We start from the raw sequence: 19,259 nt of genomic DNA, 5'->3' as shown, positions 1-19,259 counted from the left end.
AAGAATGTCGATAGATTCCATCATCTAATATAGAATTTGTAGTAAAAAAGTTACAGTTCACTAAAGTATGTTGAAATTTAATCCGCGAGGACCGAATTGACGATAATGAAATTGGATAGTTTATTTATGTTCTCATTCGTATTTATTACCAACTATTGGCAAAACTCATATCATAAAATGTGTGACAAAATCAATTTATCACTATAAGATGAATTGATCCGATCTTTTTGATATCAAATTTGAGATCAGCGACTCCAAATTTACTTATAATATATGGCTATGGGACGAAATTCTCTAAATGGCGGATAAAGAGAATATAGGTGAAAGGGGTGAGATGGAGGGGGGGGGTGATGTAAAAAGAGATGCTGTGAGGGGAAGTTGAGAGGGGGTTGATGGAATATGCAACACCCAACCGAATATTATACCCTCCATTTGAGATTTGGTTTATGAAAATCGGTTCAGTCATCATCGAGTAATCGATGTGACTAATTTTGGAATACTTCCAGAACCCGAAAATTACGAAACTGTCGACAGTGGACATTATATTCAAAGAATCTTTGATTGGACATCAGTGTTCCAGGCTTGCAAACAGAAATGATTTGATCTAGACTTGCAAATAGAAATGGATTTTTAACCTAATACAATTGTACCTATGGGAAATTTCTATGTGGCCGCAATAACCATCCTGTAACTCCGGAACCAAATGTCAGATACGAATGAAATTCAATGGCAGACCATGGGAGTACTGTAGCTTTCATTTGAAACCAAGTTTATAAAAATCGGTCAAGAATTCCCTGAGAAATAGGTGTGATATGAACTTACGAACATGGAAAGTATCCGGGGGCATCAAGAACCGTCATAGGTGGCCAATGTGGTCAAAGCTGCTTAGAATGATCATTAGTGACCTAAACCCGCAAATCCGAGTTATGTTGCACCCTTTTTAATATGAATTATATCATTTGGACATCATGGTGTTACCATTTTATATGGGAATTTGCTGGGTGACCGCACTCTTTAACCTGTAACTCCGGAACCGGAAGTTCGATCGATAAAAAAAATCAATAGCAGCTTATGGGAGCATTATACCTTTAATTTGAAATCAAGTATAAGCGATTCGGACCAGCCATTTCTTAGAAAAGTGAGTCAGTTTTGAAAACACACACATACAGACATTTGTCAATTTCGACGAACTGAGTCGAATGGTATATGAGACTCGGGCCTCCGGGCTCTGTTAAAAAGTCAGTTTTCAGAGTGATTGCATATCCTTTCTATATGAGAAAGGTAAAAACCGATGTGGACTAACAAAATTGTATAACTTGTTATTGTAAAAATAATAAAAATAATTTTAAGAAAACATGTCGTAGTTACAGGTGGAATAATGTGAAGAAAATCTGTGCAAAATTTCAAAACGGTTGGTCCAGGTGATACTCTCTGTAGTGCGAAAATATTAAAAACCTGGTTTAATCCACCTTATTGTACATTTGTACCTTTCTCATATATCCTAACAATGACTTAATATCTGGTTACATTCAATGTAAAATTGTGGAAAGGTCTATTACATTCTTATTACACATGGTAAGTAAATATAAGTGCATGATTGCCACGAACCTGATGAGCAACATGTCGAAGCTGCACACTTGAAACAAACAAATATATAATATTCAGTTAGCTTAATTAGTGTGAGTTCAATGTTGTCTTCATGTGAACATATTTTGAACTGCAGGGTGGTATGGGGACGGGAGTGGGTGAACGGGGATGTGCTCAACGGGAGGGATGAAGAAAATACTGGTGTGCGGTTTCTCTGAGAGGGATTGGGAGTGAGAAAGGGCGTGGGGAGGAGGGAAGGGGGTGCTGAGTTACCGCTCTCTTCAAAACGTAATTCCGGAATCGGAAGTCGAATCAACTAAGAATTCAAAAGCCGGTTATAGGAGCGTTATACCATTCATTTAAAACTAAGTTTGTGCAGATCGCTGCAGCTATCTCTGAGAAATATGAGTGACATTATTTGACACACACATACACACAGACAACACACAGCTTCAACAGAAGCAGCAAAAGTAGGAGGGGAGCGCCTGGTTGAAAATACCAACCTTCCGAGTATAGCAGTAGCTAAAAAACTAATGGGCGAACTGCACAACTTTGTTGACGAAAGGAGTAATGTGCGCACAAGGACATCAAGATACAAGGAAACCTCGGATTAGCCGTCAAGGAATGGAGAACCTTGGAGCAGAAAGCGGAGGAATCCGGAAAGGAGCTGTTGATGGCCAAGAAGTCCTTAGAAATAAGGCAAACAGTGGCACCACCGAAAGTGAGGTAAACCTACGAGGCGAAAGTCAAACCCCAGGGGACGTCCCTCTCTACACCGAAGAGGCCAAGAGCTTCTCCAGGTGATGCGACACCAGGAGGTTCCAAGAAATACAAGGAGGCTCGCGGCGTAGTGGTACGCGTAGCGAACGAAGCAGCCACCAATGTGGATAAGAACACCAAATGAGAAGTCGTCGGCAGCACAAAACGAAAGGCGAACAATAAGGATAGGTCCGAAAAGCGAAAGCTTTTCAAGGGACGAAACAAAGGAGAAGCACTCATAGTCAAAGCTAACGATGACTCATACGAGGAGGTACTGCGTGCAATGAGGACAAACCCGGTACTCAAGGAGCTGGGTTCAAACGTCAGGAAATCAGGCATACCCGCACCGGAGAGATGATTCTGGAATTGAAAAAGGACCCGAAATCAAACAGCTCTACTTTTAAAGAGCTCTCCGAGAAAACTATGGGCGAAGCGGTGAAAGTGAGTGCCTTGTGCCCGGAGGCAACCATCAAATGTAAGGACCTGGATGAGATATCCTCGAAAGAAGAGCTAAGAGAAGTTCTGGCAAAAGAATGCGAACTTGGAGAAGTGCAGATGATGATCCGAATGAAAGAGGGACCTTTCGGCACGCAAGCGGCTTCAGTTAGGTTTCCAGTCGAAGCAGCGAACAAGGTACTCAAAATTGGGAAGATCAAAGCTAGCTGGTCGGTATGTCCATTGAGTATCCCTCAGCGACCGCAAGTGTGCTTCGGCAAGTGTCAAATGTCGGCCACCTGGCGAGAAACTGCAGTGGACCTGACAGGAGCAAATTATGCAGAAGGTGCGGAGAAGAAGGCCACATGTAAAAGATCCACATCTGATCTGCGCAACCGAAAAAGGTAACACGTTACAGGAGGCCCACGATGTCCGGCTTTCAAACAGGCGACTGCAACGAAGTCACAGTGGAGGTAACGCAAATAAACCTCAACCACTGTGACACAGCACAACACTTGCTGCGACAATCTGTAGCGGAGTCTAAATGATATAGCTATCATTTCGGAGCCTTACCTATCCCGGCCAGCGATGGAAACTGGATAGCTGATAACGCAAAATCAGCGGCGATTTGAACGACGGGGAGATATCCACTTCAGGAAGTGGTTTATTGTGCGGATGAAGGCTTCGTAATCGCCAAAAATCAATGGAGTCTTCTTCTGCAGCAAGGCGGCAAGGGCCACACTTAACAAGGAAATCAATTATGCAAATTCCCAAATGGGAAAATTTTGGACGATACCAAATATTTTTGTGCATAAGGACACATACGTTACATCAAGTACCGTGTTTGTTTTAGTGTTTCGGATTCTCCTCGTCAGTAACTAGCACCAACTGGGTGTCTAGTTAGACGATGTATCTAAGCTAGTACCCAAATTAGCACTAGTTAGACACTAAAATCCAAAAAGTCACACGTCTTGCGTGAACACTAAACAACTGGCTTATACCGAGTGATGTCTCGATAGTAAGCACAGAAGTTCTGTTTGCCGACGAAGAATATGAACCGAAACTGTCTTATGGTTTGAAGACCCAAACGCCTGAAATTATGCAAATTCCCAAATGGGAAAATTTTGGACGATACCAAATATTTTTGTGCATAAGGACACCGTACTTGATGTAAGGTATGTGTCCTTATGCACAAAAATATTTGGTATCGTCCAAAATTTTCCCATTTGGGAATTTGCATAATTTCAGGCGTTTGGGTCTTCAAACCATAAGACAGTTTCGGTTCATATTCTTCGTCGGCAAACAGAACTTCTGTGCTTACTATCGAGACATCACTCGGTATAAGCCAGTTGTTTAGTGTTCACGCAAGACGTGTGACTTTTTGGATTTTAGTGTCTAACTAGTGCTAATTTGGGTACTAGCTTAGATACATCGTCTAACTAGACACCCAGTTGGTGCTAGTTACTGACGAGGAGAATCCGAAACACTAAAACAAAAACCGTACTTGAAGGAAATCAAGCTTAGTAAGAAAAACTGCCTAGAAGAGCTTTACCGCAACGCCAAATCAAATCCGTAGGGCGACGCCTATAGAGTTGCCATGGCGAAGATAAGAGGACTGGCAGTACCACCGGATAGGTGCCTGGAGAGGATGAGAGTCATCGTAGAAGCGCTGTTTTCACAGCATGAACCGACGGCCTGGCCGCCCATACCAAACGGAACGCAGTATGACTACGAAGAACAAGCTCGGGTAACCAACGAGGAGCTGATGGTGGTGGCAAAAGCCTTGAGAACCAAGAAGGCCCCGGGACCAGACGGTATCCCCAACGTGGCTCTGAAAACAGGAATCCTATCGAACCCGGATATGTTTAGGACCGCGTTGCAAAAGTGCATCGACGATGGTGACTTCCCCGACATCTGGAAGCGACAAAAGCTAGTGCTGTTGGCGAAGCCAAGCAAGCCCCTGGAGATCCATCAGCGTACAGGCCGATATGCCTGCTGGATACAGTCGGCAAGGTGCTTGAAAGAGTAATCCTTGACAGGCTTACAACATACACAGAGGGTGAGAATGGACTATCCAATATGCAGTTCGGTTTCAGGAAAGTTAGATCCACTGTGGATTCCATACGAACGGTCATGGAAACTGTGGGGCTGCGCAGAAGCAAAAGAGAAGAGGTAACCGTTACTGTGGAGTGGTTACACGGGACGTAAAAAAAACGCCTTCAACAGCGCTAGTTGGGCGGCAATTGCCGATTCGCTGCACAGCCTGAGAGCTCCCGACTACATCTGCAGGATTCCGAGGAGCTACTTCCAGAACCGACAACTATTCTACAAAACTGACGCCGGAAAAAGAAGTGTAAACGTAACAGCGGACGTTTCACAGGGTTCCATACTCGGCCCAACTCTTTGGAATGCGATGTACGATGGTGTGCTGAAGCTGAGCCTCCCCAGGGCGTGAAGATTGTCGGTTTGGCGGACGACGTGATGCTCCTAGTGATCGGCGAATCACTAGAGGAAGTAGAAGTACTCGCAACGGAGGCGATAGATGTTATGGAAGACTGGATGTGCGAGAAGAAGCTGACGTTAGCTCACCACAAAACCGAGAGTTTAATAAGGTTTTAATAAGCAACCGAAAGGCAGTGCAGCAGGCAAGAATTTCGGTCGGAGAAAGCGGGAAGGTAGACAACTGGGAGTGATGATAGCCGACTGGCTAAGCTTCAATAGCCACATCGACCATGCATGCGGGAGGACCGTAAAAGTGATCTCAGCACTATCTCGGATCATGCCCAACAATTAGGCGATCAGCAGCAGTAAAACGCGACCACTGGCGCGTGTCTTCACATCGGTGCTCAGATACGCGGGACCTGCTTGGGTGACGGCACTGCAGACGAGGAGGAACACAACTCGGTTGAACAGCACGTTCAGGCTGATGGCCATGCGGGTGTCTAGCGCGTACCGAACTACCTCGTCAGAAGCAGCCTACGTGATAGCTGAAACGACTCCCATAAACCTTCTACTCGAAGAAGATAGCGAGTGTTATAGGAATCGAGGAGTCAAATAGATAGCATAGTGTTTGAACGGACAAGCTCAGTCGCATTCACTGGGTAGCGTACCTCCACAAGCAGTGTAACGGACTTCTCACTCAGCTACACTGGCTGTGAAAATACACAGCGCAGTGATCTGCCTGCCGCTCAATAGGCAAGTGAGCGTGTTCGGCGAAATCCGTCCGTTTAAATAATCGATGATGACGTCATTCATAGAAGTGTAGCGCGCTAGGTACACAAATCTGTCGTGTTGGACTAAGGAAGCGCTATTTTCTGTGTGTAAATGCGCGATATTTTGACTAGGTTGTTCATTATTTAAATTTTTAATGCCATGATATAAATCTTTGGGTTTATCTATTGGAATCAATTCTTAGAAGTATTTCGGGGCGATATCCGCAAAAAAATTTAAAATATATTGTGATATGGTGAACTATATGCGTTTAAAATTGGACCACTTTTCGTTGCATACCATTTTTGTAGAATTTGCAACGTGCATTTTTCGATATCGAAAACAAAGTCGTAGTCCTACGCCAAAATGGAACGGGACTTCACAGTTTAAAACCAAAGTTTTGTGAAATTTTTAAAAAGAACATTTTTAGGTGAAAATCTTTTTATTTGTTCTGCTCCCAAGCCCAGTTCGTTGGGAAAATTCGATCAACATAGGCAACCCGATTTTTCAAGAGCTATCCTACCACAAATCTGTAAAAAAATCATAACAAATTAACCATCATAGATAGCCTTGCTTATTCAGCAAACTTGCTCCAATTTATTTGTGTTATTATATTGTAGGGCATTGCGCAGGTAAACTTCACACATCTAAACAGTCGATACTTTGAACACCCTAACCGCAAGGACCAACATAATTCCATGCATTTGAAAAAATCGCCAAAAAAAACTAACAAATTTGCCAAAGACATCATAAAGCTAAAACAAATTATTTGGGGGCCATCAGTTTCGTATTCCTAAATACGACTTTGGGACGCACTATGGTCAGCTTTCTATATGTACTGAAAATTTAGTGCCAAGTTTGTAGTGACTTCGTAATAATCGAAAGAGAAAGAGGCTCGCAATGTTACTAAGGTTCCATTGAAAATTTTCTCCAAAACTAGTCTTATTATGCAGTATGTATAGCACATTCCTCTGTGATTAACTCTTAAAGTGCACAGACTCTGGGTCTTACTATAAAAATTGATTCCGTTAGACACTGGTTACATTGTTACCCGTTATATTATACATAAATAATACATTTCTATGCTTATTGAAATCATTAAATACAACACGTATAGTGCAAAATATAGTTAACCCTTAAATGCATTACGCTGTTTTGAAACAACAATACGAAAAACATCTCAAAATTATCACTGTAATGTATTGAAACTACGAGACAATTTTCATAAATTTTGAAAAAAAAAATGATTTGCGCCTTTGAGGGTTATATGACTCCCATGTTTGGAAATAAAGTCAAATGTGATATCAATTTATACAAAAAAATATCTATTGCATATTTTTAAAAAACTTATTATATACAACAAGAATGTTGCCAAAATCGGACTGTGCCAAAAAGGGAGCATGCCAAAAATGAAATCTTATTGTATCCTGATTACCACAAGAATTTGTTAGCTTGATCTCTTTTTTGTTGGCGTGAGAAACGAAGCACCATCGAACCCAGCGGAAACAATAGAACATATGCGTATTCATAGCGGTTTAACCGAAAATATCAAATGTCAATACATTGAAAAATCGAAAAACTGGGTAAGCTTTGAGTGTTCATGAAAAAACCCACTTAAATCGGAGAAATCGCACTTGGAGTCGTATCAATTCGAAGATCCTCAAGATTCATAACGATAATTATGGAAATCAGTATCTATCACATAGTTGTTATGTTCTGAAATTTCGTTTTCGTAATATACATCAGTGATTAAAAGATTATTTATTATATACTCATTTGACTAAATCGTAAAAAATAATTTATTATTTGATTATAAATAATTGTTGCTCGTGAGTATAAGCTACCGAATTAACGTAGATGTAAATTAGTTTTGCTGTTTCCACCGATGAACAATGCATCCAAACCGCATTTTCAGAATTTGAAACATTCATCCTTATGTAAGATGTCATTTGGCACCAGCAAAATAAAATACATCAGACGCGTCTACCCACATTATAATGGAATAGCTATAGTTACTAAAACGACTCCCGCAGAAAGATGGACGATAAAACTTTACTCACCCGACTAATATGGGGATCATCCAGGTGCAGCTCGATATGTGTGTTAGTGGCGTGTTCAACGCGAGGCCGATTATCGTTCCGATCCAAAACTGTAACGTCAACGGTTCGGTTCAGTAGCAGGGGAATATTTTTTCCGCCCATCTCCACCGTACAGCGTACATTGGCCCGAAGCAAAGGGCCAGGACGGGGTGAATCGTGGTCGAGAAAAGTGCTGCTGTAGATTGAACCGTTTCGTTCGTAGAGGTAGGCAGTGCCATTGGTAAGAGCGTAGGTGACTGATTTTGTCCGGCAAAGCTGTTGATACAGCTTCGGACCAAGCGGACCAATTTCAAATCCAGGTGGTTCGTTTTCGCTAATTTTGTAGGAGGCAGCTTTCCAGAAGCAAATCTCATCAAGACGAGTTTCACAGTAGTTAGCCAGCAGATTTTCCCCAAGAGGAACTGGTGTGATGGTCAGGCTAAAAAGAAGAATGTTTGCTTTGCTCGTGGCGGAAATGATGAATTCCGTTGAATTTCGCAGATCGAGAAAATGAGATTCGATCCAAACATCACCGGAATCGGGATCAACCTTTAGGTATCGTTCTGCTGAACTGTCGATTTTGTAACGGTACTGTTTAGCTTTGCCATCGTGGAATGGAGAGAGGTTAAGTAAAGGATGATCTCGCAGAATGATGTATGATTCCTTGGCAGTGGGGATGCTGAGATGAAGCTTTGACATGGGATAGTATACGTCAGATTCTGAAAATAAAAAGCACAACAATCGTATGTTATTACGATGCAGTAGTGAAATAACGACGACACGTTCAAAATGTTTGTTATTTCAGACCATTTGAATGACATCGATCGAAGTGAAATCATAGCAACGCATTTCGTAAAGCAAGTAGAAAACAACCGATGAGAGAGAGGGAGAATCGATATGGTTCAGGTAAATTAATACCTTGATGTGGTTTTTCCTTGTCAAGGAAAATATTTTTTCAAACCGACAGGATAACAATTGAATGTGTTGTGTTGTTCTGCAACGTCAGTGCGAAAAATAAATTTTGTTATATTGTGCCTTCACCTAGTCGCTCTAGCTAATGGACTTGATGTCATCAGCTAATATTCTATCACTGATCTCTTTCATGGTGATGTACATATACACATTCGCTGACGTAGGGGTTTTATTAGGAGAACACAACACCGGTTTCCATTATATTGCCAAACAACCATCAACTTTATGATTCGTTCCATGAAAAACAAGCGTTACTACGGTGTGCCACCAAGATAGCGACGCGAATCATCCTAATATGCAACAGAAAATACTCTGCCGTAAACTATGTTTGATCGCTCAGAAAAAAGTTACCCCAGCGAAAGTGAAACTCCCTTCAGCTGTGGTAGACATTACAAATTACACAAAAAAGCCATTCTCAAACAGTATTAGCATAGAACAAGTGACATAGGGGTAATTAAATCAAGTTTGAGCGCCCGTCAAAACAAACCCACCTTATGGGTAGGGATAACAGCACCTATTGCATTAATTTATCCCCGGTTTTACGGACGTACTATCAAAGCGATGGCCACTCCTTAAGCTGCCGTGACTGACATACGTTACAGTAAAAGGGTGGTATTGTTTGTGCGTGTGTACACGTATATGAAATGAAAGTGACATTCTGTCAACGTTTGAGCGTTCGCTAATATTTAAACATATTTCCCGAAATATAGCGTATAAGGCCTTCATTATCATAAACAGGATAATAACTGAGGTAGACGAGACCTTATTCATCTCATTAGTCAGAATGTCACACTATTTCGATTGTAGCTCGGTTTACAGTAAGTGGATTGCGCTTACATAGGTTTTCAGCATCCGTGTTGCGTTCCTTAACCCTTAAATGCATAATGTTGCCATTTGACAACATACCGAATTTTATGATATAAAGCTTCAACAAGAGGTATAGATCGTATTCATTCAGAAAAATGAGTACCAAAGAAAAATGAAATGCATGCATTTAAGGGTTAACATAAAAAATCTGGTTTGGAAAATGTGGAACATTCGCATTTGAGTGAAAAAAATAGTCGAGTACAACGCACCCTTATTCATCCTATCATTTGACCTACTGCGTTGAATAGAGATAGCAAACACTACTATAACTAATTTATTCAAATAGGTTGAAGGAGCTAAGATGAATTGCGGCACAGTTACCCTATAAAGAACTTTTTATCAAACAAAAATAATAATTGATAAATCAATAATAATAATAATAACACTAATGGATCATCCGAATAAGCATCACCTTGTGTAAGCATGTGGCTGGGAAAATCTGAAAATAAAATGCATAAATTTGTAGCTGATGCTAGTTTATGTTATTACATATTAGTCAAAAATATTATTTCTTGTATTTTCGAACTTCAAAAATAGCTCAAATATCTAATTCTTCGTTTTGTCAATTTTGAATAAGTCTTGCTTCTGTTTCTTATTATACTTGGGTGGAAAGACTGTAAATAATCACATAATTTCTAATGCAGAAGTCACCTTTATCGCATTAATATTATTGAAACAAATCTATGCCAATGCTCAGAATCTTATGAAGATATTGATCACATAACTTTACGTTGTCCTCGATATTCTGAAACTAGACACCATTTTCTTTCTGCTCTTTCTTCTACTGGGAGACCTTTTTCCACTCTATAAGAGATGTATTGAGTAATAGAGACTTAGCTATTCTCAAAATCATATTTGAATTTCTTTTAAAATCAAATATCAAACTTTGATTCTTCATGTATCACCAGTTTACAAATTTCAAAAAGTTGTGATATCCTCAACTTTTTTTTATAATTTCCGTAGTAAAATGGCCCGCTGAAAACGAAAATGCGATTGAAAAAATTCTGTATGGAACAGATTTTAAGATATAGCGAAAAAATCGGTTTTTGTATTTTACTTCATGACAAATATCTCCAGTTGTACTCTACCAATGTTAATAATTTTAATATCATTTGATCGACAATTGCAAAACCTATCAATTATTCCTAGAACATTTTAGTCACTATTACAATTAGATCTCTATTCAGTAATTAATTAAAAAATAATTACTATTTCTTGCAAAATCTTGAATTTTTTTTTTATTTGACGATAAATTACTCAAAGAAGATCGATTTATTAAATATTTTTTATTCTTGGGTATTGAAATATGATCAATTACGAAAATAATGAGCGGTTGTTTATTGGAATCTAAATAAAAATATAGAATTTATGAGTATTTTTGTAAAACCTAGAAAAAGTCTGTTTTCAGAGTTTTGCCTTTCTCATATAGAAAGGTTATGCAATCGGTCGGAATTTTGACTTTTCAACCGAGGCCCGCAGGGCCGAATATCTTATATCATTCGACTCAGTTCGTCGAGATCGTAAAATGACTGTATGTGTGTGTATGTATGTATGTATATGTGCATGTGTCAAACAATCTCACCGATTTTTTTCAGAGATGGTTGGACTGATTTGTACAAACTTAGTCTCAAATGAAAGGTACTACCTTTCCATCGCTATTGATTTTTTTATTGATCCGATTTCCGGTTCCGAAGTTACAGATTGAAGAGTACGATCACACTGCAAATTCATATATAAACTGGTACCACTTGATGTCCAAATGATGCAATACATATTAAAATGTGTGCAACATTACATGTATTTGCGAGTCCAGATCGTTGATGACACATCGAAGTCGTAACCGGAAGTCGAATAGAAATAAAATTTAATAACAGTTTTAAGTGACGTAACACCCAAGTTTGGTCATATCGGTCCAGTCATAACTGAGAAATGGATGTACCTGTTATTCTGAATTTGGATTCTTCCGCCGGGGCTTCCGGAACCGCTGATGGTGGCCAATGTGGCTAACGCGACTTTGAATAATTGTTAGTGACCTAGAGCTACAAATCCAAGCAGTTGTGGCAACATTTTGGAAAAAATTTCACCTTTTTACATTCATTGCCGTATACGTTGAAATCGGGATTTGCTGCGGGTTCGTGCTTATCACCGTGTAATTCTGGAACCGGAAATCGGATCACTTCGAAATTCAACAGCAGCCAATGGGAACGTTGTACCTTTCATTTGAGACTAAGTTTGTAAAAGTCGGTAAAGAATTCGCTGAGAAATAGGTATGACATTAACGTAGGGACTTGGTAAGTTCCCCGGGGCATTAAGAACCATAATAGGTGGCCAATGTGGTCAAAGCGACTTCGGTGGGTCATCAATGATCTAGACACGCAAATCCTAGCAATGTTGCACACATGTTAATATGTATTGCATCATTTTGACATCATGGTGATACCAGTGTATATATGAATTTGCAGTGTGATCGTACTCTTCGATCTGTAACTCCGGAACCGGAAATCGGATCAATAAAAAATCAATAGCGACCGATGGAAAGGTAGTACCTTTCATTTGAGACTAAGTTTGTACAAATCGGTCCAGCCATCTCTGAGAAAAGTCGGTGAGATTGTTTGACACATGCACATGTACATACATACATACATACACACATACAGTCATTTTACGATCTCGACGAACTGAGTCGAATGGTATAAGATATTCGGCCCTGTGGGCCTCGGTTGAAAAGTCGAAATTCCGACCGATTGCATAACCTTTCTATATGAGAAACGCAAAACTCTAAAAAACTGACTTTTTCTATGTTTTACAAAAATACTCATAACTTCTATATTTTTATTTAGATTCCAATGAACAACCGCTCATTATTTTCGTAATGTATCATATTTCAATACCCACGAATAAAAAATATTTAATAAATCGTTCTTATTTGAGTAATTTACCGTCAAATAAAAAAATCCAAAATTTTGCAAGAAATAGTAATTATTTTTTAATTATTTACTGAATAGAGATTTAATTGTAATAGTGATCAAAAAATGTTCTAGGAATAATTGATAGGTCTTGCAATTATCGATCAAATGATATTAAAATCATTAAAATCGGTAGAGTACAACCGGAGATATTTGTGATGAAGTGAAGGGCCGATTTTTTAAAATACAAAAACGGATTTTTTCGCAATATCTCAAAATTTATTCCATACAGAATTTTTTAAATCGCATTTTCGTTTTCATCGGGCCATTTTACTACGGAAATGATATTGTGAGGATACAAATTGTGAGGATACAAATCACTGTAAACTAGTGATTCTAATGTCTTTACGGGTACGCAATGGATAACCGACGATGACTGAATCAAGATGAAGCACAGCTCCGTTATGGTTTAATTTTCAACCGAGAGAGCTAAAATAGTTTAAGAATTTATTGTATATACATATTTTGGAAAAGACAAGTATCATTTTTATGCCATTTTGAGAAGGAGATTAAATGAAATTTCACTCAAAGGGGCTTTTCCCTACTCCTAAAAACATAAAAAGTAATAAATAATTCAATTCACATAATTTCTACATTTCCAACATGTTTTATTATTTTTTTTTTCGAGTTGTCCTACTGGAGCTGTAGGTAGAGCTAGATTCTCGAAAAGGCTCCCCGTCAGAATCACATACTACAATTTGCAGACGAGACAGGCAATGGCGCCCAATTAATCACTGCTTAAGGCCAATTGTAGCGGGCCGTGATTCTGAATGTGATATTCATTGTACGGTTCAGATATGTGTGGGCGTAGGGATTTCGCGAGCACGTGTATCATCGCGAAGGACTCGAGCGTTTGTACGTTAACGTGTTCGATTGCGTGTATGTTTGTATGTAGCGTGTGCTAACGTGTATGCAGTGATGTACCGCTGGGAAAAAATCCATCTTTCCAGGTTTTTATTTTTGGGTTTAAACAGGGTTTTTTCCCAAATCATTTTAACCCGGATTTTTTTCGTTTTATAGATTTTATGAGGTTCATTTGATGTTTTAAAAAAAACTAGCATTTAAATTCGAACAACCGACAATAAAAGTCGCAAGGATGCCTTGCAGAACCCATTTAAAATATATCTTAGAATGTAAAAAGAATCAAGCGTAAAAATAGGACAGGGGTTCTTCAACATAAAAATCGCTTAGAAAGTTCTCACCCAAAAACGTAGACAACGATGAACCACTAAGAATAATTCTCTCGCAGGAAAATTCGTATAACGTTAGTTTCAAGATAAAAAGTCGAATAAAAAAGTCCTTTGTAAGAATCGGATATATTTTAGGGTTTTTATACTAAAGGTTTTTTAAATCGACTCTTATATCGAAGAGCTCCTGTACGATTTTTACGCATGAAGTTTACATCCTATATTTACATTCTACTATATTTAATAGGGGTTGTACGAAGCATGTTCTGTTTGCGATTTTTATTTTCGGTGTCTCATTTAGTCCGCAGCCAAATATTCTGGTTCGTTTTAAATGTCTAATATAAACAAATTTTATATAGCGAACAATAACCATAGTCACTCTGACTAATGAAAATCAGAATGAATGTTCGACTTTCACTTTCAACGAAATTAGGAAAGTATTCATTCAAAATACCTACCGTAAACCGGGGTGACATTGATCACTTTTCGAAGTAATCATTACATATTTTTAGACGCAACACATTTTTTCAAGTTTCATATTTTTAAACCATGTACTGATGTATGGAGAACAAGATTAGGCTGTTTTACCTAAAATTGTCCGCTTACAGCTATATTTTCAAAAATAATTTCAAGTTGAAGCTCGTGTTCGTATTCCGGGGTGACTTTGATAACCTGCATGTTCACCCACATTAAGTTGTTGATGTCAATGTTTTTCATTCAAATGTTTGTTTAAACTAATTCTGGAAAGATACTCATTATTAAATAGATGTTAATTAGCATTATAAAAAGTATTTTAATGTACTGTGCAATTCGAGTAACCAAAATTCGTATAATTTGTGTCGAACTAGTATAAAATATTCTGAAACCTTTAAAACTGCTAAAATGGTTTTATTTCAGTGCTTTATCAATGTACAAAAAGTTTCACCTATTTGAACACGTTGGAATATTGAACAATAAAAAATGTGCAAATCTTAGCTTAAAATAATTTTAAATAATTGCCAACTAGTTTCACAAAAAAAATATTTAAAATAAACAAACTCTTGAAACTAAATTTGCCACATCCCAATCTAAAGGAAAATAAAAACTCGCTTGTAATTTATTACTCTTGCTCAAATATGAGATTTATTTGTTTTATAAAAAATAGACGCTTTGTGAAGCTTCGTAAAAATAAGGGAAAGTCAAATTTCGGTGTTTCGTAGATTTTGGACCCAAAAACCGAACAATGTACTCAAAAAGTATATCAAATCAGTATTTTTATAAGTATAGAGTAAAAATCATTTCAAATTAAAATGATTCGGTAGACTATTCTGGTTTAATAAGCGATCTACGAAAAAAGTTTCGAGTGATCCCGAAAAAGTCACCTCGATGATCAAAGTCACCCCGGTTTACGGTACCTTCACAGTAAGAAACGCAATCGACTTTGCTAGGAACATGTTGAAAAGTTAGCATATCACTTATTTAACTACAAAATTTGTAAATAAATGCGGGATCAGCGATTAGACAATGATTAAATTGGTCAAAACTTATCAAAATTTTCAGGTTTAAGCAAAACTTAATGACAATAATGCTGACAAATAAAAAAAAATGTTTTGAAAACAATACATAAATGTTCAGTTATAAAAATATCAAAAAATTGCAAAAAACCCAATCTTCCCATGAAAAAACCATTTAAACCGGGAAAAAATCTTGAGTTTTTACCCAAAAATTATAAAAACCCTATTTGGTACATCAATGCGTGTATGTAATTTCGCGCGCATAAATTCTATTTTATGACCGTGCGCCTTTTCGCATATTCGCGTGATGATCGCGCGCGGCCGGTATACGGTTTAGATACTAGAAGAAAGATAGTTTTTTTTATATCACTAGAGTTCCCGGTCATGTCGCAGTGAAACTGTTGTCTAGTAGGTAAGAACGTTGTTTTTTTGATTTGGCCAACTGAATGTGTACACCTAAGTTGCTAGGACGCAGGGTAAAGTTTGCCGGACGTGACCGATTCATGATCGTGCGAACGAGGGCGTTTGTGGGTTCGCGTTTGAAACCGCGTTTGTAACTTCGTAAGTAATAAAATGTAACCTTATTACCGGGGTGTTATCAAGCTTGCGCGATCGCGGGCGTAGGTGTTCGTGGATGATCGCGAAGGGCTTAAGCGGTCGTATGTTAACGCGTTTGTCACGTGTGCTCTTGTGTATGCATTCGATTTTGTAACCATGTGGCCATTCACATATTCGCGTGTGTTCTTGGATGGTCATGCGGGCCGTCACACAGTGGCTCCAAATTGTAAAAAAGACGCTCAAAAATCTTTCCTGAGTTTCACAGATGTTTTCATGCTTTGCTGTCTTCAGGAAAGTTTTCTAGGATTGCACTCTGCATCTTTTAGGATAAATATTTTTTCTTACGGTGTTACTGTCATTTAAAAGGTTTTTTCTGGCTCAACAACAGAAATTTCTTTCTTGCTCGGAAACTTCTAGAGCAATTTATTTTGAACAACATTGGTGAACATATCCGCTACCTATATATTTTTCCTTAAGAGATATTTACGTTGCACTTTTCAACTTTTTTCTTTTAGACCATAGTTTTTTTAAATTTTGGTATATTCTAGAAAGTTTTAGATATCGTCAAAACACACTTTTCTGAAGATTCCAATGATGTATGACGTATACTTCGAGATATAAATCGGGTTTTCTCTAAAATAGCTCGTTTATATCATGAAATTTGTCGAAATTGTGAAACTTTGTGAACCACAACTTAGCATGATTAGATTCGTCATGCCGTGTGGTACATGTAAGTGAAGTATAACAATCCGGACTTTCCGGTTTTTTTGATTTTCAAACATTTTTTATACTATAATGCATGGATATTTCGCAGTATCTTTAGTAAATTAGTAATCAACATGTTCATTATTACTATCGTTCGTCATAATACAGAACACCAAATGCAAAATATACATTCTATTATCAGCAATAAACATGCATAAACAATAAAAGAATCTAAATTAATAATTATATATAAGAAGTATTCAATATTGAATGATAAAAACTATTAATCTTGGAAAGATTTTATATTTTGGCAATATTCCCTCATTCTTGTGAGATTTAATACGATACTTTATTCTTGCCTTTCAATTTACAGTTCAAGGAACATAATGCTTAAAAAATTAAATATGTAAAACATTTAGTTTATTTAGGGAATCAAACAATCACAATAAATTCATCAGACTATTGATGCATACAAAACGAGCTTCAGGAAGCAGTAAATGGGGAAAATACATGTTTAAGTAACAGCAATAATCCAGTTACTGAAAAATCCACATAGCTTTTATCATTTATCAGTATCATTATGATTTATTTTCCATTAATCATAAAAAAAATATTCATATTGCCAATACTATCAATTATTAGATTACTGTTCAAATGTTTTTGATCGGATATGTTAGTGATGGTAAGCAATTTGATGCTCAAAATACTTTTATTGTTTTTGCATATTGATTGTTGATAATAGAACGTGTATTTTGCATTGAATTAAGTGTTCTGTATTATGACGAGCGATGGTAATAATGAACATGTTGATTTACTAATGGGTGTTCTAGAGATACTGTGAAATATCCATGCATTATCGCATAAAATTATAAGAAATGTAAGAATGTGTGAAAATAAAAAAAACAGAAAGTCCGGATTGTTATACTATACTAATACTTCGCTTACATGTACTACACTGCATGACGAATCTAATCGAGCTAAGTTGGTTCACAAAGTTTCACAGTTTTGAGAAATTTTATGAAATAAAAGAGCTATTTTCAAAGAAAAATCGATTTAGATCCCGAATCATACGTCATACATCATTTGAGTTTTTAGAAAAGTTATATGTTTTGACGATTTCTAAAACTTTCTAGAATATACCAAAACAAAAAATATGGTCTAGAAGAAAAAGTTGAAGAATTGATTTTAAGGTGCAACGTACATATATCTTAAGGAAAAATATGCAGGTAGCGGATATGTTCACCAAAGTTGTTCAAAATAAATTGCTTACAAAATTCCGAGCAAAAAAGATTTTTTTGTTGCAGAGGTAAAAACATTTTTTATATGACAGTTACACCTTAAGAAAAATTAAGGTACCTATCCTAAAAGATGCAGTATGCAATTCTAGAAAACTTTACAGAAGACATCAAAGTATGAAAACATCTGTAAAACTCAGGAAAGAATTCACTTTCTCACCATGATATTCATGTTATCATGTTTGCGAGATCGCGGGTGTAGCTTGCGTGAATGATCGCGAAGGACTCAAGCATTTGTATGCTAACGTGTTTGTTTAGCGTATGTGACTTTGCGTGTATAAATCCGATGTTTTCATCGCAATGGAGCGCGTTGTTTAACGGATATGGGCGTCATTTTTTTATTTGGTCAACCTGAAGACATTGGACCTGTGCTACTAGGATAGGACTACCGGACGTAACCGAGTCATTATCTCGCGAACATGGACGTTTGTGGGTTGGGGATCGCGTTTGTAAATTTATCCCTTTTGGGATCGCGTTTGTAAATTTATAATTGCTAAACCGTTTACTTAGTTTTCATGTTCATGTGTTTCCATGTTTGCAAGTTCGCGGGTGTAGGTGTGCGTGGATGATCACGAAGGGCTCAAGCGTTTGTATGTTAACGTGTTTGTCGCTTGCGCTAGTGTGTATGTAACTTCGCGTGCATAAATTCGATTTTATAATCATGTGGACATTCTTATATTTGCATGTATTCTTGAATGATCGCGAGCGGATCGTGAAACTGGTGCTTAATTTTTAGTACATGGCACAGATGCTAAAACAGAATCAGTTTACCCGTATCACTAGAGTTCCCGGTCATGTCGCCATGGAATGTGTGTCTAGTGAATATGAGCGTCATTTTTTTTATTGGTCCAACTGAAACCATGAGGCTATGCTGCTAGGACCGAGGGTAGAGACATCCGGACATGACTGATACACGATCGCGCAAGTGTAGGGTTAATGCTTGAGACCGCGTTCGTAAGTTTGTAGGTGCTACAACATTCAATTAATTAACTGGGTGTTTAAATGTTGGCAAGATCGCGGGCGTCGATATGTGTAGATAATTGCAATTGCATGTTCTCCTTTGTGAACAGATTTGTGTTACGCGAAGATCACGAGCTTTTGTTTGTATATTAGAGAATATGCAATTAATCGTTGTAGTGAGTGTTAG

The 19,259-nt window shown here is 37.8% G+C and overlaps 1 protein-coding gene across 1 annotated transcript in view; it reads right to left on the bottom strand.

Annotated features, from left to right (window-relative positions):
• Positions 1–19,259, bottom strand: part of LOC131681941 (uncharacterized) — a 113,824-nt gene that overhangs the window by 45,790 nt on the left and 48,775 nt on the right. The window contains exon 3 of the mRNA XM_058963043.1: positions 8,052–8,788. Within this exon, the coding sequence (XP_058819026.1) occupies positions 8,052–8,788 (737 nt within the window). The remainder of the gene's footprint in view (positions 1–8,051; positions 8,789–19,259) is intronic.

The sequence above is a fragment of the Topomyia yanbarensis genome, chromosome 2 (genome assembly GCF_030247195.1).
Source record: "Topomyia yanbarensis strain Yona2022 chromosome 2, ASM3024719v1, whole genome shotgun sequence".
Classification (NCBI taxonomy): domain Eukaryota; kingdom Metazoa; phylum Arthropoda; class Insecta; order Diptera; family Culicidae; genus Topomyia; species Topomyia yanbarensis.
Note: the sequence above shows the minus strand (reverse complement) of the source record. Positions and strands in the feature narration are given on the sequence as shown.